Below are 21,759 nucleotides of genomic sequence, written 5' to 3'. Positions count from 1 at the left end.
GCAGGCTGGACGCCAATGCTGTCGTTTATTGCGCGGAATGGGGGTGTGGGGGTTAGGGGCGTGGAGCGCGGTGGGGGCGCTGCTGCCTCGGCCCGTCGGTACATTCATCACGGCGGCCCGGCCTCACCTCCGACCCCCGCGCCCGGGCGCAGCCAGGACTGCCCGCCCCTGGGCGCCGGAGGGGGCGGGGTGTGCCCGCTCCCGGGGGGGGGGGGGAGGGGGGGGAGGTCACCGCGGGCCGCGCGCGCGGACGGGGTCGGGGAGGGGGGGGTGGGGGGGGCCGGGCCGGTTATTGCGTGAGCGCGATGGGGGCAGCGGGAAGCCGGCGGGCCAAGTATTGCACTTAAAAAACAGAATCCTCATCGGACGGGCCACCTACGAGGGTGGGGGCGGGCAGGACTCCACAGCCGTCTCCTTTCGGCCACGGGGCCGTCCCCGTCCCCGCTTCACAGTTGGGGGAACTGAGGCACCGAGGTGAAGGGGGGCCCCCTCGCACGCACTCAGGCGAGGCCGCCGCCGGGGGCAAGGACGATGTGGGTGGGCGCAGGGCGATGAAGGGCACGGCGGGGGCTCGGAGGGGGCTGCCGCGCCGCCCCGGCCCGCCCGTCCGACTACAACTACCTAGGACTCCTCTATGGCTTCTGGGGCGGGCGGCCGACGACGGCCGGGGCAGCGCGCGATGGCATGGCTTTGGTGTGGATGACGGCCCCGCCCCCGGCCCGCCTGGGCCCGCGGGGCGGCACGGCGAAGGTCACAAGTTGGACGAGAGGCGCGAGCGCGCAGAGTCCAGGGGGTCGAGGCCGCCGGCGGCGCCGGGCGAGGCCGAGTCCCTGCGGTCCGGGCTGGGCGCGGCGGCTCGGGTGGCGGGCGCCGGCCCCAAGCGCGGCGTGGAGCTGCTGGCCGGACGCGCGGAGGCCGCGGGGCCCGGGCCGGGCGCGCCGTGGGGCAGCGACGGCTGCGAGGCCGACAGCGGGCGCGAGGCGCGGCTCAGGCGGCGCGCGGGCAGCGCGGGTCCGGCGCGGGGTGCGGCGGGGGAGCCGGGCGCGCCGCCGTAGGGCGAGGTCCGAGGCGCCCGGGGGCTGGCGGGCGCGCCCGGGGGACTGGCGGCGGGCGCGGGTCCCGGCGAGGCGGCGGCGGCGGCGGCGGCGGAGGGCGCGGGCCCGGGCCCCGGGGGCGGGCGGCGCACGAGGCGTGGCGAGCCAAGGGCCAGTGGCCCCACGAGCGGGCGCGCCACCTGCGGGCAGAAGCTCATGGCCACGGCCTGCTGCAGCGTGGCGATGGCCGAGGTGACCTGCGGAGGCGGCGGCGGCGGGAAGAGGCCCACGCGCTGGCCCAGCTCTGCCTGCTGCACCATCTCGCGGTCGTATTTGACGATCTCTTGGATGATGGCGTTCTCCTGGTTGTTGAACACGCCCGAGTTGAGATCGTGTTGTACCTTGTGCAGCAGGATGGAGTTCTTCTTGCCTGGGGGCGGGGCAGGGGCGTCAGGGGGCTGCAGCCCTGGGGCGTGTGCATCCGCGGCGCGCCTCCGGCAGCGGGTCCGCAGGTACTGGGCACCTGTTCTGCCCATCCAGGGCGCACACCGCTGCGTGCACTGCGTCAGGCTGTCAGCGCCTCGTCGGCACAGCCAGTGTGCACCATGCCCCCGCTCGTACCTACCTACCTGCTGTAGCTGACACGCACCGAGCACCTTTTGCACATCTTAGGCCAGAATCTGAGCGCCCGCTGTGCATGACAGGCACGTATGGAGCACCTGCTGTATAGAGCAAGCGCACGGAGAGCGTGCAGTGTAGAGCAGCGGGCAGGTGTCGGACACCTACGACATAGAGCTGGCACACTCGTCAAGAAACCGTTGCGTACAAGTAAGCACTCTACACAGCAAGCGCGCACGGAGCCCCTCCTGCCTACAGCAAATAGGTACCAAGTGTCTTCTGTGTGTAGTGTAGCCAGCAAAACTGAGCGCCTACTGTGTACAATAAGCACGCATGACCTGCTGCTGTATGTAACAGGCAGGTATGGAGTACCTACTGTATACAGTATTAATCAAGTACTTGTGTGTAGCCAACCACATTAGAGCACCTACTGCATAGGCAAAGCAGGCACGAGACACCTACTGTATACCTCCAGCATGCCCGGGGCACTTCTTGCATACAGGAGACACGTATTGCACACCCACAGTGTACAGCAAGCACTTAAAGTGCCTGCTGTGTACACAAAGCAGGTATGAGACACCGTAGCGAGCATGCAATGTACCTCCTACGTACAGTGATCAGTGTATTGAGTACCTGCAGTATACAGCAACACACCTAGAACACTCGGCTGTACGCAGCCCGGGTGCTAAGTGCGCACCGTGTGGAGCAAGCGTATGTCGAGAGCCTACTGTGTATCGCAAACACCTCTAAGCACCTGCCACTCACGGATATGCTGAGCACCTATGTATAGAGCACACTATTGAGTGCCTGTTGTATGCAAACATGAATTGAATGCTTTCTGTATGCTGGGAAGTCTTTCCTCTAACACCACTGCATTCCACCCAGTCCTTTCCCACTTGTCTTCACTTCCAAAAATAGCACCAGGGGCCACCACCTCTCTGACTCGCGTGTCTAGTCAGCAGCAAGTGCTGAGGGCCCCACCTCCCGACCGTTGCCGAGGTTACCCTTTGGCTCTCCCTACACCCGAGGCCAGGCCGCCATCTCTCTCCTGTATGCTACCCTTCCCTGCCCGGAATCATCCATGGCTCCCTACTGCTCCCAGTCCAAACTCCCATCCGCAGCCCGGTAGGTCCCGTGTACCTGGTCCCTGCCTGCCTCCCCGACCTCCCAGCTTCTCCAACTCCCTGGGCTCCAGGCCTCCCCCCCCCCCCCCCCCCCCCCCCCGCCCCAGGCCTTTCTTTGCACATGCTGTGTTCACTCCTAGAATGTACTTTGTCCCTTTCTACCTGGCAACAGCTACCCAGCCTGGCCTCTACTCAGCATCGCGCAGAAGCCCTGCCACCCCCACCCCCTCCTCTGTGACATAAGCCCGAGGGTGGCCTCCGAGCCAGCCTCTTGGTCCAGCGTCCACACCTCCTGGCACGCTGCAGGTGCCACACAAATCTCTGCCAAGTGAGCAGAAGTTGTGCACAACTGGAAACACTCTGCACTTGCTCTTTCCTGGGGAACCGGGACTATGTTTGGCCAAGGGACAAAGCAGGTCAGAGAGTCTGGTCTGGGGACTACAAGGGGACTTGCGGTCAGCTGGGTGACACCACCTTATCTCGCCGGATGCCCCGCCACCCCGCCCCGCCCCGAGCAGCCCCCTCACCGATGCGGTCCAGGCGGTCGATGGCGACAGTCTCGAAGGCCCGCCGCATCATGGGGTACTCCTCCAGCACCTCGTTGAAGTGGTCCACGCTCAGCGAGTAGAGGCGGCAGTAGGTGTCGGCGCGCACGCTGGCCGTGCGCCGGCCCCGCGTCAGCAGGCAGATCTCTGCGCGCGCGCGGCCGAGGGAGACGACCTCAGCTTCCGGGCCACACCCGCCGGCGCCCATCCCGCCTCCTCCCCTCTGCTAGTAGGGCCCTTCCGCAGGTCCTTCCTGATGCCCACAGCATCACCCCTGCAGGCTCCCCGCCTGCCCCACCCCCAGGAAGGGGGTCCAGCTCTCACCAGCCCCTGGTCCCCGGCTCACCCCCAAAATAGGAGCCATCAGAGAGCTTCATCTCCTTGTTGCCCTTGGTGAGCACGCTGACCACACCGTGCTGGATGAAGTACATCTTCTTGCCGATGGTGCCTTCTCGGATGATGTAGTCACCGGGCTGGAAGACCTCGAATTTGAGTTTGGTCAGCATGGCCGTGACAAAGTTGGGGTCGGCGTTGGCAAACAGTGGCATTGAGGCCACCAGCTTCCGGCAGTTGAAGTTGACGATCTCCTGTAGGGGCAGGAAGCAGGGGGTGACACAGGGCGCAGGTTTTTGTTTCCGTCTCGCCCTCCTTTAGGGGCTGCCTCTCCTGCACACCCGCAGTTTCTTCATCTATGAGAGGAGTTTTAATTTTTTTTTAACGTTTATTTATTTCTGAGACAGAGAGAGACAGAGCATGAACGGGGGAGGGGCAGAGAGAGAGGGAGACACAGAATCGGAAACAGGCTCCAGGCTCTGAGCCGTCAGCCCAGAGCCTGACACGGGGCTCGAACTCACGGACCGCGAGATCGTGACCTGAGTTGAAGTCGGACGCTCAACCGACTGAGCCGCCCAGGCGCCCCATGAAAGGAGTTTCAAATACTCGGGCCAAAAGCCGGCATCTTACTTACAGGGCAGACATCGAAGGGTTTTGCCGCCAGGGGCAAGAGCAAGAAAAAAATGTGCAGTGACACCCTGCCATTTAACGCTGTATTAGCAATGCTGGCCAGTGCAATTAGACAAGAAAAAGGCAATCGGAGACATGAGGACTGGGAAAGAAACAGTGACACTAAATCTCTTTACTCTTTTAATATGACGGACCTGGAAGATCCAAAAGACTCCACGTACGACTACAACATTAAGAGTCAAAATAGCAAGCGATTAGAAAAATCAACATAAAACCCAAGAACTGTAAAATGAATCAGTGGTGGCAGAGACCAGGGTGATGGTCACCCCCGGCAAGGAACCTCTGAGAGGGGTGGAAATGTCCCACATTCAATCCAAGCAGTGGGTACACGAGGGTGTCGCTCTCATCCGTCCAGTGTGCCCTCACGACGTGGGCACTTTTTCTGTAAGATACATTTCAATAAAAAGGGAAGCTTAACCTTAAAAGGAAACTCAATGGCTTTTACGTATACAAACAAAAACCACTCAGAAGAAGACACAACACATGGGAAGACCCCGTTGACACCAGCACAGAGAGCAAAGTAAAACAGCACGGCACGAGGTCAAGAAATGTCCGGACCTGAGTGAGGGGAGCTTGGAGAGCCCCCCAAAAGGCACGGTCATTAGGCAGAGCTCGTCACCGTCACGAGGACCAAAGACGACGGTTCTCCCTATTCATCCACACACGTAACGTGCTCCCAAAGAAAACACCATCAGGTTTGCTCGTTAATTACTGAAGCTACGCAAGGCCGTTCAGAACAAATGAGCAAAAATCGCAGGGAAGCCTGCTCGTGCCGAAGAGCAGAAGGGGCGACTGACCCCCCAGCACACTGAAACACGCTGTGCGGCCTCCAGACTCCGTGTGGGCTTGGCACACAGAGCAGGCGGGCCGGCGGGAGACACCGGGAGGCCAGAAACGTGCCCAGGCACGACGCGGCGAGTTGAGGGTTGCCCCACAACTTCCGAGGCCAAACCAGACGTCTCAGCCCGAGAGCAGAAGGTGAACCCGCATCCCGTCCCCACGGGATAGTCCAGGATGAGCCCAACAAGCAGAACTGCAGAAGTGCTATAAGGAAGTGTGGGTGAACCCCCACAGTTGGGTGGCACAGCAAGCATGTACTGTGCACCTGCTGTTGACGGGAGCCAGGTATTGGGGCCTACTATGTCGGCACGTATGTACTGTGCACCTACTGTATACAGACAGTAGGTATTCAACACCTACTCTGTGCAGCAATTAGGTACTGAGTACCTAGTGTGTGGAGGAAGCACACAGAGCGCCTGCTGTGTACAGAAGATAGACACTGACCACTGCACACCCACTCTGTGCAGCAGGCACACATTTAACACCTGCTGTGTACAGCAAGCACTCATAGAGCATGAAAATCCCGCACGGCAAAACACACACACAGACACACACACACACTCAATAAGCAAAGTTAAAAGCCACCGGGGTGCAGATTTGCATCACGTGAAGTCCTCCACACATAAAGGATTTGTAAGATGACAAAAGGATGAAAAATCCTGTAGAAATACAAACGCAACCTATGGCCGGTTCACAGAAGGAGAAACACAAAACAGCCTTTCATCACATAAAGAGCCCAGACGCCCCTCTCACGTGTGCATTTGGGGCTGGGTGCCTCACAGCGCTGCTGGCTGCCCAGAGGGCCTGGACCCTCCCCTCATCCCTCAGCCCCGTCCCAAATACATGAGCAAAACTCCAGAGGTGCGTGCCAGAAACTCAGGGGAAAGGAGGGCGGACCCTGGGGCCTCGGTGCCTGGAGGCCCCCACAGCCCGAAGGGTCCAGTGAAGGCAGCTGAGAGCGGTGGCCACGCCTTGGGTTTGCATCGAAGAAGGAAATGGGAGATGTGGCGGGAGGAAGTCAGGACGGGAGCCAGAGATTGTCTGGACATACGTGTTTCTGTAAATGTGACTTTGGAACCGTGTGAGCAAATAGTGACCAAACACGGCTTGCCAGGAGCTGGGGGGTGGCATGGGGAGTGACGACTAGCCGCCAGCGGTGTCCTGGGGTTCAAGGGTGCTGTGGGTTAGACGGGGGTAATGCCGCACAATTCTAAATACACTAAGAGCTACTGCGCTGTGGGGCGCCTGGCTGGCTCAGTGGGTAGAGCACGCGACTCTTGATCTCATGGTTTGTGGGTTCGAGCCCCACATGGGCTCTCTTGCTGTCAGCGCAGAGCCCGCTTCAGATCCTCTGTCCCCCTCTCTGCCCCGCCCCTGCTCACACTCTCTCTCAAAAATAAACATAAAAAAAAAAAGAGAGAGGGGTGGGGGGACACAGGGAAGGAGGCCAGGTAACGGCAGAGGCAGAGATCGGGGAGAGGTGTCCACAAGCCGAGGGACACCGAGGACTCCCACCAGGAGCCGGGAGAAGCAGGAAGGACCGCCCCTCCCGGAGCCCCTGGAGGGGGCGTGGCCCCGCCACACCTGGATCTCGGATTTCTAGGCTCCAGAATGTGAAAGAACACATCTCTGGGGTGTGAAGCCGCCCAGCTGGCGGGAACTGATTACAGCTGCCCCAGGAACTTCGCCAGAGGTCACACGGGCTGTCCCGGCAGAGCCGGCGCCCAAAGCCGGTGCTCGGCAGGGCTCCTGTGCTTAGCAAAGCCCGACCACCACCCTGGGCTCGCCAGCTCCGGGCCGCCTCCCCTCTGTCCAGCTCGGACCCCAGACGGGGTAAGGGGAATCAGGCAGTGGCTGGGGGGGACCCGGGACTTCTGCAGAAGCGGGGTCTGGGGCGCCGAGGGGCATCGTGGGGGTGCAGCACGTGGAGACTCACAGAGGGGCACCTGCTGAGGGTCAGAGCCTGAGGAGGACACATCTAGCTGCAGCCGGGCCAGGGCCAGGGCCAGCCCCCCCCCCCCCCCCCCCCCCCCCCCCGCTCAACCCCAGGAAGGAGGGCCTGGCAGCAGGGACAGCCCCGTGGCCCCGCCTCACCTCCCGCAGGGGCCCGTTGAGCTCTCCCAGGATGCTGTCCTCGTCGAACATCTTGCCCTGGTAGCGGTGCTCGTAGTAGTCGTGGATCCTCTGGCGGAAGTCGGCGGGCAGCTTGTGGAAGGACATGTACTGCTCCACCTGCTTGTACTGTGTGGGGGGGGGGGGGGGGACCCGGGTCAGCGGCTGCCACCTCCGGCGGCCCCTGCTGCAGCCCAGACACGCCTGCCAGCTTCAACAACGGCAACACGAGGTGCCCAGTTAAATCTGAGTTTCAAATAAACAGCAAAAATATTTAACGGTACCCGTGCAATATTTGGCCCGTGCTTATGCGAAGGTAAGTTACTCTTTGTGTCCTGGATTTTATCTGGGAACCCCCCCCCGAGAAGTGGGGGGTCAGCTTGGCTCTAGGCCCTCACAGTGGGCTGGGCCAGACTCCCCAGGTCCCCCAGGATGCCGGAGCCCATCCCAGAGGCTCCCGAATCGGTCAGTGGCCCTGCCTCCCCTCCCCAGAGAGCTTTCCAGAAACCACCGGCTCAGCCCCTCCTGAGCAGGGCGGGGCTGTGGGCACTAGACGGGTGCCAGGCCCTGCTGTCCCCAGGATGGTGCTCCCAGGGTGCCCCCAGCCCCGTTTCCGCCCCGGCTCCACCCGGACACAGCTGCCCTGAGCTCAGCGGAACCCGTGATGCCAGGCGGGTGGCAGCACCAGCTCATGTTTGGGTGTGAGACCCGTGGCTTCCGGACAGCCGGGGCGCCTGGCACCAGGCCCAGCTGACCCGGCCGACCCAGCCGTCGCTGCTGTGGGGCTGGGGGGGGGGGGGGCGCTCGCAGCTGCCCAGCCAGGACCGGCCACTAGGCAGCAGTGCAGGACGGACGGGGCTGTGTCCCGGAGAGCCGAGCACACCTCGGCATTGAAGGGGGACACTGAGGCAGGGTGGAGCTCGAGGCAGAACTCGAGAAAGGGCCAGCACACGGGGCCTCTGCCCACTCCCCTTGGCCCCTCCTGCCCCCTTCCGGGGGCCCTGGCGCCACCCCCCCAGAGGGGGGCTGCCCCCCGCCAAAGGCCAGGTCCGAGGGGCCAGACATCCTTTTGCTCCCCCAGGAGCCTCCTCAGTGGGTTCAGTCACCCAGCACGTCCTCAAGTGACCCCAGGATTCCTGGACCCCTCTCTGTGCTTCCCTGCTCTGGCCTCGCCCACGCTGGCCCAGAGACCCCTGGGGTGATGAGCCCCGCCTCCTAGGCAGCCCCCAGGGGCTCCCTGATGCGCCATGGACTGGCCTTGCTCCGTTGGGACCTCCCCCCCCCCCCACCGCAGCTCCCACCCTATCCTCAGCTTGTGTCCCCCTCAACCCTTCCCACCATGTCTCCCACCCAGGCTCCGGACTGCCCTCCTCCTAAAGGGCCCCGAGCTTCCTCACTGTCTTGGGGACCTTCCAACTCCCCCTAATCGCAGCCACGGACCCCTCTAGGGTCCTCAGCCCCCACATTCCCTGCCGGCCCCTGTCCTAGGCACGACACAGGGAGCTGGGGGACAGCAGGGCGGGCCCCCCAGACCTCCAGACTCCGCCTGCCCTCAGACCTTCTCCTGGTACTGGCGCCGAGAGGAGTCCAGCGACTGGATGAGGGCGGTGGCGTGGCCGATGAACATGGCGTAGCACGTGGCGCCCACGATCATGCTCAGCATGGTCAGCCAGATGTCGGTCATGCTCTCGGGGGCCTGCCGCCCGTACCCGATGCACAGCATGTGGCTCATGGCCTTGAAGAGCGCAAAGGAGTAGAGCTCGCTCCACGAGTGGTTCTGCAAAGCCACGAGGGGCAGGTGGGCCTGCGGTCGCCACCCCGGGGAGTCCCTTGACCTCAGGGGCCCCACCCGCCCATCCTGCCATCTAGGCCCACGTCCGGCCCCGGGACTCGCCCTTCTTAATGGTCAGCGTCTCAGCCAGGAATCCACACGGGTGCTTGCGCCCTCCCTCGGTGGGGTCTTCTCTCTTCCGGCCCAAGATACTGCTTTCCCACTTCAGGGTCAGGGTACCACAAGCCCTCTTCGACATAGTGTATGTAAGTAAAGAGTGGACACAGAGGAAACGTTGCTGACATTGTGTGTGGTGCCAGAGCTGTCCTAGGCACTCTGGTCAACAAGCCGCCTCTCAGCGGCTGGGGTCTGAAGGTCTCAAAGTCACCAGAGCACCCAGGCGGTCACTGCGGGGGGGGGGGTCGGGGGGGGGGGGGTCCGGACACTGCGTGCACCTGAGGCGGGCACTGGGGTGGGCGGGGTCCGGGGACTGCGCGCCACGGTGGGCCGGACGCTCACCACCATGCCGTTGATGGAGACCCAGCAGTTCCGCGGGAAGTCCTGCAGCATGGGCACCAGGAACTGCAGGCAGCCGTCCCAGTGACACAGCAGCAGCATCATGCTGATGAGGTTGCAGATGCGCATCACCGCGCTCGCCAGGTCATAGGTCATGTGGAAGATCTGCGGGCGGGGCGCGGCGTGAGGGTCCCCCGCCCGCCGCCTCTCACCCACCGGGGCGGTGGGAGGAAGACGCCCCCGGGCCCGGACCCCCAGCCCCCGAGACCTGCGACGGGCGTCCCCGCCTCACCGCAAGCTCTAACCCCACCCCCCAGCCCGTCGCCCTCCGGGTTGACGAGAGCGCGTGGCCCAGGTCCCCTCCCACCCCGTCCCCACCCGCTGCCCCCCCCCCCCCAGCCTTGCCGCGGCCCCAGAAACTGGGGGCGATATTGCCGGCAGCGGGCTGGAGGACAGTCCGGAAGCGGCTCACTCGGGGCAGAGGGGGCGTGACCTCGCTCCTCTGGGCCTGTTTTCGCTGCCGCCAGTGGGGGCGAGGGGCGGGATCCCCCCTTTACAGGGCAGAATGAAGCGGGGGGGGGGGCGCGAATGCGTGGAGGGCTCCGCCTGCGGCCCCCATGACCCTGCCCCTCGCAGCCCCTCCCCGAGCCTCCCCTGCCCGCACCCGCCGGCAGCACCTGCCCGCGGGCCCGGCGCTCACCTCCTCCCACTGGTGGATATAGCGGATGAGGCGCGACAGACGCAGCAGCCGCAGGAGGCTGAGGATCTTGGTGAAGCGCACGATGCGCAGCGCGCGCGCCGTCTTGTAGACCTCGGAGTCGATGCCCTTCTCCACGATGAGGAAGATGTAGTCCACGGGGATGGAAGACACGAAGTCCACCACGAACCACGTGCGCAGGTACTTCTTCTTGATCTTCTCGGGGTCCAGGATGATCTCCGTGTTGTCCTCGATCACGATGCCCGTGCGGAAGTTCAGCACCAGGTCCATGAGGAAGAACGTGTCCGAGACCACGTTGAACACGATCCACGGGGCGGTGGTCTCATCCTTGAAGAAGGTGATGCCCACAGGTATGATGATGAGGTTTCCCACCATGAAGAGCAACATGGTGAAGTCCCAGTAGAACCTGGGGGCGAAGCGTGGGCCGTCACGCCGCCAGGCCTTGGCCCACGTGGCACGCAGCCGCAGGGCACGCTGTCCCCACGGCGGTGCGCGCAAGCACACACAGGCCTTCGAGGGCCAGCCCGGAGCTCGGCTCCTCCAAGCTAAGACTTGGGCCTCGAATCACAGTGTGTACCCCAACTCCAGGAAGCCCTCCCACCCCCTGATGACCCCCACTGCCCGCTGGGCCCCCACAGCCTGGGCTCCTCTAGCCGGCCCACGACCTTCCCTCCTTAAAGAAACTGGAGAGGGGCGCGTGAGTGGCTCGGTTGGTGGAGTTTCCCACCAACTGGCTTAGGTCACCATCTCCCGGTTCGTGAGTTCGGGCCCCCCATCAATTTGTGTGCTGACAGCTCAGAGCCTGGAGCCCGCTTGGGATTCTGTGTCTCCGTCTCTCTCTGCCCCTCCCCTGCTCGTGTGCTGTCTCTCTCTCTCAAAAATAAATATTTTTTTAATTAAAAAAAAAAAAAGGCAGGAGACCTGGCAGAGCCCAAAAGGTGCCCCCCAAATTGGTGAAAACTTGCCCATGACCAAAAAAGTTCAATGTGCAGGACACAGGGTCAGTGTCCACAAAACTATTCCGTATGAGAAAGAAAAGGGGGGACAAGCAAGGAGGAGCTGGGGCGGCAGGGAGTAGGGGGCTTTGGAGCAAGGGGCGGTGGGCACGCAGGGGGGGCAGGCACAGTGGGGGACAACAGGGTCTGGGGTGCGGGATGGGGGCGGGGCATGCAGGGCGCACACTGTCCTGAGTAGCAGGGCTTCGAGTGAGGCACCAGAAGGGGTTCCTGGCCCAACTTCCATCTCAGGCAGCACCCCGGGGGGCGGGGGGCAGGGGGAAAGAGGCCTAGGCCCCCCAGGCTGGAGGTGGGTGGCTGGGAGAGGCTGAGAGAGGACATTTCATGTGACAAATTCTCCTGAAAAAGTGCTGACTGGCGGATTCCACCCCCAAGTCCCTGAGGCCCATTCCACACTCCGCCTGGGAAGCACGTTCAGGGAAAGGCCTGTCCACTCAAGGGCCATCTGCTGGCGGCTGGGCTTGGTGTTCTGAACAAAGCGTGAGGACATACAGGTTCAGAAGGGCCACGTGGACAGATGCCCAGCACAGCAGCGATCGAGAAAATGCAAATCAAAACTACTCCAAGGAAAAACTGTTCTGTTAGGTCCTCAAAAGTCCAGACGGTAGCGGGGCGCCTGGGTGGCTCAGTCGGTTGAGTGTCTGACTCTTGCTTTTGGCTCAGGTCATGATCTTACGGCTCACGAGACCGAGCCTCCAGTCGGGCTCTGCACTAACATCGAGGAGCCTGCCTGGGACTCTCTCTCTGTTCCCACCCTCCCCGCCCCTGCTCTCGCTCTGTCTCTCAAAATAAATAAATAAGCTTAAAAAAAAATAGAATCATGGTCTTACCCATCAGTTCCACTCCTAGGTGTGAACCCCATGAACTGAAAACAGGAACCTAAGGATAACTGCGCATGCGTGTTCGCAGGAACAGGATTCACAAAAGCCAAAGGTGGAAACTTCGATGGGGGAGCAGATTCACACAACGTGGCCACCGCTCACGCGCACGCCCCTCAGGTGCATCCACCACGCAGGCGCACATCCACGGATGAGCGTGTCCACCGCGCACGCGCACGTCCACAGACGACCGTGTTCCCCGCGCACGCGCACATCCCTCGGCCGCGAGCAGGAGCGAGGCCCCCCCCCCCCCCCCACCGCCCGCGGACGGACTCTGAACCTGCGACGCTCAGGGAGGGAACGCGACACAACAGACCTCGTGGGGTGTGAGTCCGCGTGTGTGAAACGTCCAGAACAGGCTCATCCACGGACAGAAGGGGGGCTCGGGGGATTGGGGATTTTTAGGGAAGATGAGAAAGTTCTGGATATGGATGGTGGTGATGGCTGCACAACATTGTGAATGTACTTAATGCCGTTCACTTGTACACTTTTAAATGACTAAATGCCAAATTTTATGTCACATAAAAGAACAAAAGAACTCTGAGGCTATGGGTTGGGGGTCTCCGTGATGAGCGGGTGCCCCAGATCTGGGGTCTGGGTCCACACATCCTGTCTAGATCCAGGTAAAGGAGAGTCTCGAATTTTGAACAAAGTCGCTTATTTGAAATTGCTCTTACTGAGAACTGCAGAGAGAGACCCCCACCCCTGGATCGCGTCAGCCCTGTGAGCTCTCTCCAGGTCGTCACTCTCCCAGACAGGTTTGTGCAGGGCTCTGCCGTGGGCCCAGTGCCCTCCCCGTCACGGTGGGGGTCCCCACATCCACTTAGAGAAAGCTCTGTCACCTGTGGGAGGGACAGGCCCCAGAGGCCCCTAAAGGCTGTGGCTCCCTGGATCCTCCTGCTGGCTGGCCAGCTGGAGGAGCAGAGGAGGGGTCCATGGGCTGCAGCGTTCGCCCAAATTAGCACAAATAAATAAAAAGCCATAAGACCCAGGGGTGCCTGGGTGGCTCAGTCGGTTGACCATCCAACTCTTGATTTCGGCTCAGGTTATGGTCCTGGGGTCCTGGGACTGGGCCCCGCTTTGGGCCCCATGCTCAGCGAGGAGCCTGCTTAAGATTCTCTCTCCTCTCTCTCTGCCCCTCCCTGGCTGAAATACATGTGCTCCTTCTCTCAAAATAAGTAAACTTAAAAAAACAAAAAAAAAAACAAAAAAAAAACCTTGAAGCAAAGCCGAAGGCTGCAGACTGGCTTGGCCACAGTGAGCTCTGTGTTTTGGGAGCTCCTTTCTGGGCAGCGCTGCGGGGAGCAGCAGTTAGCCCCGTGTGTGCCGGCTGGCCCAGGCCCTCCACTTCGGGGAAGTGATCCCAAGGAAACTGTCCAAGAGGAAGAGAGAAAAATTAAAAAGCAATTTGTACCAAGATGTTCACAGTAGCTCAGTCTTCGAGAGCCAAAGGCTGGAAGGCACCCAACGCCTAACACCTCGGTGGCAGCGGCCAGACCCGGGCTGACACCCAGTTCTCTGGGCTGTTGGTGGATGCGGCCGTGCGCCAGTCCCACAGCCCCTGGGACCCCCACTCTTCTCTCCATGGGGGAGAAAGGGGCCGGGGAGTGGCAGCCTGTGAGGGCCCTCCACGAGCCTGTCCCACCCACACCTGCAGCGGGAGCCTCCTCTCGGTGGTGGTCGTGAGGCCCCGGCTGGGCTGTGATGGGAGGGCCTGGGGATGGGGACAAAGACCTGAAGACCTTGAGAGCTAAAAGGACTGAGTGCCCTGGGGGTGAGTATTAAGGGCAAAATCGAATGGCTGCTAAAAATTCAGGACCTTTCTTGGCCTGAATCTAGGCAAGGTGTGGGGTGCGGGATGAGGGGCCCCACCTGCCTGCTCCCTGCCCCCCACCCTCCCTCCCAGCGCTTCCACTGTAGTCCCACCCCTCACCCTCTCTGAGCTGAGGCCTGCCCTGCCCCCTCCCCCACTTCCGGCACACGCCTGGGGCAGAGCAAGAGGGAAAGAGTAACTGAGAAGGCCGGAGGACCTAGAAACCATGGGTGGGGGCGGTTAGAAACCACCAGGGGGAGTCTAGAAACAATCTAAATGGCCAGAGTGCAAGGTGGCTTCACAGGTGACTCTTCACAGACATTCTCTGCCTTTGTTCCTGGGATGAGGGTAGGAGCAAGCATCACACTTCCCCACTGACAGACCAGAGAGGTGGCCCCGCCAGGGAGTGGGGGCAAAGAACCGAGATCCAGGCCTGGTGCCCTCAGGACCTGTCCTCCGTCTGCTGCCCGTCTGTTTAGGGCTAGGGCTAACCTTCCTCCTGCAGGCCTGGAGCCCTGTCCACGGCCCCTGGTCCCTGGGGAGCGATCCCTGGTCCTGTCGCTCTATCCGGGCTGTCTTCCCAGATTGGATGGTGTCCCCTGAGCTAATGAGGAGTCAGACCACAGAGGACAGAGCGCTGGACAGGGGCTCTGAAGCAGCTCTGGGGCAGAGTGACCCAATCCCCAGGTCCATCACTAGGGTACCCCACCTGCTCCAACCAGGACGCCCCAAAAGGGGCCCGAGGCCCTGACCCTTGTCCTCACCAGCCCCCTGGTCCCCTGGAAGGGGACAGGAGGAGGAAGAGGGCCCTGCACACACCCACCAAGGGGGACCTAAGGACTGGGGCAGAGGATCTGGTCAGGGGACGGAGGAACCCCGGTCTTCCCCCTAAGCCCCTCCCCTTCCCCTCCCCTGACCTCCCTCCTGGGCTGCACAGCCTGGGACTAACCATTCTCCTCTGAGCCTCAGTGCCTCATCTGCCCAATCCTGGCAGCCCTCCCTCACTGGGCCACCCCAGCAGGACTGGGGCCCAGGGACTACAAGGGCCTCCCCAGGCAGCCAGCAGAGGCCTGGCTCACCGTTAGCTTTCAGCTACCCAGGGCCTTCAATGACCGTAATTAAATCCCATATTTTAAAATCTTCCCTAACATGGCTCAGTCGGTTAAGCATCCCACTATATATATATATATATATATATATATATATATATATATATTTGTTGATGTTTGTTTATTTTTTGAGAGAGACAGAGCATGAGCAGGGGGAAGGGAAGAGAGAGAGAGAGAGGGAGTCACAGAATCCGAAGCAGGCTCCAGACTGAGCTGTCAGCACAGAGCCCGACGTGGGGCCTGAACCCACGAACCCTGAGATCATGACCTGAGCCAAAGTCAGACGCTTAACCGACTGAGCCACCCAAGCGCCCCTAAGTGTCTGACTCTTGATTTTGGCTCAGGTCATGATCTCACGGTTTGCCAGATCAAGCCCCACATGGGGCTGACAGCTTGGAGCCTGCTTGGGATTTGTTCTCTCTCTGCACCTCCCTGCTCACACGGTCTCTCTGTTTCTCTCTCTCAAAATAAATAAATAAACATTAAAAGAAAAAACCTTCCCTGACAAATAACAATGAGGCCCCAGAGGGGCCCCTGCTTCTGTGGGAGCACCCGGATCCCTCGGTTCTGTCTCCAGCACAGCCCCGGGAGGGCAGCGGCCTTCTTGGCTGAATGACACAGGCTCAGCCCCAGGGACACTGGGATGATGCAGGGTCTCCCAGGGAGCTCGGGGCTCGACAGCCATGACCCCCAGCCCCCAGGCCCAGGACGTCTCAGCTCCAGTGCCCTGCCGCTGGGAGAAGGTCCTGGAGCCCTGTCCCAGATGCACCCGCGTGCACCCACAGGGGCACGGGACTTCAGCTGGGGCCCCCACCCTGAACGGCGAGTGCTGAGGGACAGAACCCAGGTGCAGAGACTTCCAGGCCAGATAAGGGCTGTTGAACCAAGGCAGCCCGCCACCCCCCACCCCACCCGCAGGATCCCAACACTAAGAACCTGGCAGGAAGCAGTCCAGGAATTACAAATCAGGCAAATCTGAAGGGATTAGGGCCAGGGCGGACAGGAGCCCTCCCTTATGGAGTTTCAAATCCGAGTCGAGTGTCAGGGATTAGGAAAGGAAGACACCTCCCGGAAAGATCAGCGGATTCCTGGGTGAGCCCGGGCCTGGGCAGGCTGTGGGGGCAGGGTGTGTGCCAGGCTGGGAGGACAGTTGGCGACCACACAGACCCAGCTCTCCCTCAGAGCCCCAGGCTGGGTGGGGGAGACAGACATTCCACACCAACAGATAAGTGAGTGGGATGCTTCAGAGTGGGTGGGGAGAGCTGCTCAGAGGGCGTGGCACTTGGGCAGACAATGGAGAAGTAGCTGCTTGACAGAGTTCAGGGGACCCTGCGCCCCACGCAGAGGAGGCAGCAGGTGCAAAGGTCCTGTGGCTGCACTGGGGTTTCCCCTCTCAAGGCTGGCCAGGTGGCCTGGTGCTGGAGTAGGCACGAAAGGAAATGGCTGAGGGCAGGAGCTGGGTTCTGCAGGCCCTTGGGAGGCCATAAGTGAGGGGGAAAGACGGACAAATGTACCTTGAGAGGCCCGTGCTGGCAGTGGGGAGGTTAGGAAGGGGGCAGGAGGGAGATGGAATGGCCTGTAGTGGCTGGATTTGGGGCCGGCTTCTTGACGGGGAAAAGTGAAGCAGGGTCTGGTCTGAGGAGGCCCAGTCCCCATGATGTTGGAGCAAGGGGGTTGGAGACATGAGGTTTTTAAAGCAGGGACCAGAAGTTCCAAATTCTGGCAGGAGTGCCCTGGAGAGAGGAGGGGGACCTCGGCCACAGATGGCCTCTCACCCTTCATATGGATCATGGAGCTTCCTTCCTTCCACCAGGTGGGCCCTGGGCCTCAACCCTCACCTGGGGAAGTGGATTTGTCCCCTGTCCCCACCCCACGTGCCTCCGTGCTGGGTCTGGAGCCAGGGAAACCCTTGTCTCACCCCTGCCCCCGCCCCCCCCCTCCCCGGATAATGCAGGATTTATTCCCGTGAGTTAATGCGGGGATTTGCAGACAGTGCTCCCACACTGATCTCCCTCGGATCCGCCAGGCCATCTGGGGTAGGAGACAGGGGCCTCCAGTCCCATCCGGTTCTTCAGACCAGCCCCTCCACCGGCCCAGTCCCCCGGGGACCCCAGAGAACGTGACACAGACACAGGTCAGCGTCCACTGGTCCCGGCTTTGTCTAAATGCCTCTGAGGGGCAGGAAAGGACTCATCTCTTCCCCTCACACGGGGCCTCCCCGCGGTAGACAACTGGGGATCATTGCAGGAAAGTCAGCAGCAGCGGCAGAGACTCAGATCAGACCTCAGAGGCACTTACAGACAGGAGCAAGTTGAAAGCCACTCGCCCAAACTTTCAGACCTGCCCGGGGCCCCGGGCCCCGGGGCTGCCTCAGTTACCAGAGTGACAACCACATGAGGAGGCAGTGGGGGAGAACAACCCAGAATGAGTGATGGTCGTCTCTGCAGGTCCCAGCCGGGCCCCACAGGGGCCACCCTTGCTGGGGTCCCCTGCCCACCCACTGTTCCCCCATGAGCTTCACACACGTGGGGCCTGTTGCCCTCTAGAATCAGTGCTGGTCCAGGTGAAAGGAACGGGAATTAACTGTACTTATATTCTCATGTTTTTGGAGGGGAGGGGACTCCGTGAGGTGCCGGCTGTGACTGTGGCCCTCCACACCGGCCCCGTGGCTGCCCCCCTGCCTCGCACTCTTGTTCTGACACCTGTTCCCATTGGGGCACGGACCTCAGGGTGCCCAGAAGGAACACCAAGCCTCCCAAGCCCAAACTGTTCCCTCTGTCCCTTGGACCTGTTTCTCCGCCTGCTCCCCCTCTCCCCCCACCCCTGCCCCCTGCGAGCCCCTCTGGAACAGGTCCCGGGGCTTCTCCGTCCTGGCCCTGGTGCCTCCCACATGCCCGGTTTCCACGCGGAGAAACAGCCTCAGAAGGGGTTGGGCTGGTCCATCGCAGCCCAGGGACGGGCACCACGGAGCGCCTGTGTGAGCTCAGCGAGCTCGCAAACACCTGAGACCCCAGACGTGACAGGGACCTCACGGGCCCTCAGGCCCACGGCAGGCGCTGAGGGGCAGGCAGGCCAGCAACATGAAGTGGAAATGGCCGCGTCGGGGTGTGCCGGCAGCGCGTCCGTGAGACAAGGCGGCAGTGGGTCAGAGCTGGGGTGCGGGCAGGGGTGGGGAAGGGGACAGCGTGTGCCAAGGCTGGTCGTTCCAGGGAAACAGGGGGAGGGGCCGGAATGGCATAGAAAGTCACACACCCCCGTTTGCTCACACCACCGCCTCTCACGTTTGGGGAAACCAAGGCGGGAGGCCCAGAGAGGACGCGAGCCCAGCCGCAGGCAGCACGGGGCCCTTTGCAGATGGCTGCCTTCTGGCCTTTCCCCCGGACGCTCTCTCCTCCCGGACACCTTCCTCTGTCCACTCCCACGTGCCAAGAGCTCCCCCTCCTCGAGGCCTCCACAAGCACCCCACGCCCTGGAAGGTGTATGCCCGCTGGCGCACGAGGCGGTGCCAGGGCGGCTCCAGTTCAGCGGACACCCGTCGTCCCGTTCTCCGTGCCAGGTGGGGGCCGGGCCGATGGGCACGGGAAGGGCTTCACAGGCAAGCAACAGCGAGAGCTCAGGGAAGTGGAGACACCCTGGTCTTGGGCAGGCGTGGGGGCTGGCGTGGGAGCCTGCACCTCAGAATCTCTTTCCGCTTGAGAGCCTGCACAGTGTGTGGACGCAGGCACCGTCGGGTCAGATTTCAAGGGGGCACGTGTGGAAAAGCGGGCCCAGAAAGGCTCCTCCGCCTTTTGCTCCGTGAGCAGTTTCGCAAAAACTCACACACGCATAGAAGCATAGCAACGATCTGCAGCCCGCCTTCGGGTACCCCGATATCTCGAACAGTCTCCAGCAAGCCTTTTCCTTGCCGTGTCTTCCCGGTCTGGATGGGACGCGGCCAGAGGCTGGGCTGCCAGCCTGCCCGGGTGCGAACCCCCAATTTGCCCCGATTCATTGTGTAGCTTTGGGCAGGTGACTCAACTTCTCTGTGCCCTTCCCACTTTACAGCTGACATGACTGAATCAGTGTTAGTAAGGTGCTGCCATGGCACCTGGGCCGCCCAGGGAGCCTCAGGAAGCTTGGGGCCTGTGTCCATACTGAATCAGCCCTCCACTAAGACACAGGGGGCTGTAGAGGCCCCACGGCATCCCAGATTGGAAATACCCTGTTTTCAATTTGACAGTGTCTCCCCTAGTCCCCATCCCCCTGCTTGCTCAACCCTATTTTACAGCTTATCTGCCCAGCCCAGACCACGTGGCCTGCCCAGATCCTCACAGGTGACCACGCTCCAAGTGGCACAAGCACCGGGAAGCCCAGCTCCTCCCCCTGACATCCCCTCCCCCCAGGCTGTAAGCCGCCCCTTCTGCAGCCAAGAGGAAGCCCAGGGTCCCCCACCGCTGGCAGTGGGCAGGTGGTTGTGGGGGGCGGGGGGGGAGGTTGGCTGCAGGCAGACGTGCTGGAGAAGACCCAGGGCAATGGCTACTTTCTGCAGGCACCTTCCCCTGCCCCCCCCCATGTCCCTGATGTCCCTTCCCAGCCAGCTGGCCAGGTCGCTGGAACGTGAGCAGAAACACTGACCCAAGTTCTCCCAGCCTGGACCACCTGCACGGAATGGGGAGCCCCTGTGCAGGTCAGGACCATCCAGATGCACCTCATTCGGACACCCCAGGTCCCCCCACCCGTGGCCTCTCCCAGAACTCAAGCCATTGGTCAAGGGTGTCTTCACCCCCCAGGGAAGGTCTGAAGAGTAGGCAGGTGGAATCCCAGTCTCTGTCCCTGACTTGTGTGCCCCTGGGGCCTCAGTTTCCTCAGCTGTCAAGCACTGGAGCTGCGGAAGGGTCAGAACAGGGGAGAATCCCACAGCCCCCTTTCCCAGCTCCGGACATCCGGGAGCAAACGCGGAACCAGTTCCCGGGTGGGGGCGAGGGGCTCAGGCTCCGGGCAGGACCCAGAGCTTGATGAAACCCGCGGTTCCGAGAGCGCCGTGGGCCGCTGTCCGTGGTGCTGAAGCCGCGCCCGCCCTGGGATTCGGCCCCGTGAAGACCCTCTGCGTGCCAAGTCACACCTCCCTGACGGCCACTTAACTTCACACACACACACACACACACACACACACACACACACACACACACCCCTAGGGACCCGCCTGCCCCCTAGATCGCTCGGCCCACGCCCCCTGCAGTCACATGCTCCCCATCACACACATAGCCTGCAGTGATATGCACGCTTCACGCTTGCAGGCCACAGGGCGCGCACCCAGGAACGAGAACCACAAACATACTCAGCCGTGACCCTGCGCTGGGCCTTGCTCTGAGCCTTTGCACCTATCAACCGCCTGAACACAGACAACGTCTACACACCCACTGACACATGGGCACGCCACCCAGTGGCTCCGGCTGCTGCGGCTCAGAGAACACAGCCTGGGGACCCCAGCACGCTCAGCGCCCTCTCCTCGCGCAATACCCAGGCCCGCGGACCGGAACGCTCCTCCCTGAGCTGTGGGGCGCAGGTGGAGACCTTGGGAGCGAGCCACGTTCGCTTAACCCCTTCTCCGCCGGCCTCTCCCAGGCACGTCCTTCCCGGGCGCCCTTCCTTCCTCCTTCCTTCCGCTCTGCCGCCTCCCCTGCGCCCACGTTCCCCTCTATTCGTCCTCTCCGCCCCTCCGCGCTCAGACCCTGGTCCTGCGGCTCATGACGCGCGCCCATCCCGCAGGGATGGGGATGTCAGGGCGCGTGGGAGGGGGCGCTCAGGGGTCACCGCGGGAGCCTGCGCGCGCTTCCCAGAGCCCCCCCACCCCCACCCCTGCCCCAGGGCGGAGCCTCCCGCGCCCAGGCCATCACGGGGCGGGTCTCGGACGCGCCCGAGGTCACCGAGGGGCCCCGAGGTCACCCACGGGGCGCGCAGCCCCGCCCTCCCCGAGGTGCTCCAAGGACGGCGCCCCCCTCGGCGCCCGCCGGGGCCACACCTGAAGTCGCTGTACGGGTGGATGATCCAGGCCCCCGCCGACTTGACGCGCTCCTGCTCGCGCTCCACGGCCTTCTGGCTGCCGAACATCCGCAGCGAGAACTTGTTGACGCCGGGCTGCAGGAGCGCGCCGAACTGCCGCTGCATGAAGCTGGCCTGGCTGCCGCGCGGCTCCCCCGCGGGGCCCGCCTCCTCGCTGCCCGCCTCATCCGCCGGCCCCGGCCCCGCGCCCGCCCCGCGGCACGAGAACGACACCTTGGACCCCCGCGCCGGGCCCTCGAGTGCCGCGGGGCTGCACTGCGGCTCGCCGCGCCCGCACTCGCCGTTCGGGCTGCCCTTGGCGGTGCTCGCCGCGCCCGGGGTGCCTGGGCGGCCGCACGAGCTGTCGCGGCTGCGGAGCCGGGCCCGCGGGCCGCTCTCGTCCGTCGCCTCCGGGGGTGCCGCCTCGGCCCGGCCCGGCTGCTGGGGGGGCGCAGGCCCGGGGCCCGGGGGGGGCGCGGGCGGCGGCGGCGGCGGCGGTTGCTGCTGGGGGGGCGCGGGCGGCGGCGGCGGCGGCGGCCCCGACGCGGGGGTCGCGCCCGGGCTCTCCCCGGGCCGCCCGCCGCCCCCGCGCGCGTCCATGGCGAGGCGGCGCCGGGCAGT

General features: G+C 62.9%; 1 protein-coding gene across 1 annotated transcript; it reads right to left on the bottom strand.

Annotated features, from left to right (window-relative positions):
- Nucleotides 1-6: 6 nt before the first annotated feature.
- HCN2 (hyperpolarization activated cyclic nucleotide gated potassium and sodium channel 2) lies at nucleotides 7-21,738 on the bottom strand. Its single transcript, XM_043585972.1, has 8 exons — nucleotides 21,119-21,738; nucleotides 10,284-10,707; nucleotides 9,587-9,748; nucleotides 8,855-9,073; nucleotides 7,279-7,425; nucleotides 3,668-3,908; nucleotides 3,304-3,468; nucleotides 7-1,464 (listed from the first exon to the last, which is right to left on the bottom strand). The coding sequence occupies exons 1-8, from the start codon at nucleotides 21,736-21,738 to the stop codon at nucleotides 752-754; spliced, it is 2,691 nt and encodes an 896-aa protein (XP_043441907.1). The 3' UTR covers nucleotides 7-751.
- Between the last annotated feature and the right edge of the window lie 21 nt (nucleotides 21,739-21,759).

Source organism: Prionailurus bengalensis, chromosome A2 (genome assembly GCF_016509475.1).
Source record: "Prionailurus bengalensis isolate Pbe53 chromosome A2, Fcat_Pben_1.1_paternal_pri, whole genome shotgun sequence".
Taxonomy (NCBI): Eukaryota; Metazoa; Chordata; class Mammalia; order Carnivora; family Felidae; genus Prionailurus; species Prionailurus bengalensis.
This window is presented reverse-complemented; position numbering and strand designations above follow the sequence as displayed.

Coding starts and splice junctions, on each gene's coding strand:
- HCN2 (XM_043585972.1), bottom strand. CDS start 21,738: ATGGACGCGCGCGGGGGCGGCGGGCGGCCCGGGGAGAGCCCGGGCGCG. Junction 3,469..3,667: donor TGATGGCTCCTATTTTGGGG/GTGAGCCGGGGA, acceptor GCGCGCGCGCAG/AGATCTGCCTGCTGACGCGG. Junction 1,465..3,303: donor CGACCGCCTGGACCGCATCG/GTGAGGGGGCTG, acceptor CCCCGCCCCCAG/GCAAGAAGAACTCCATCCTG.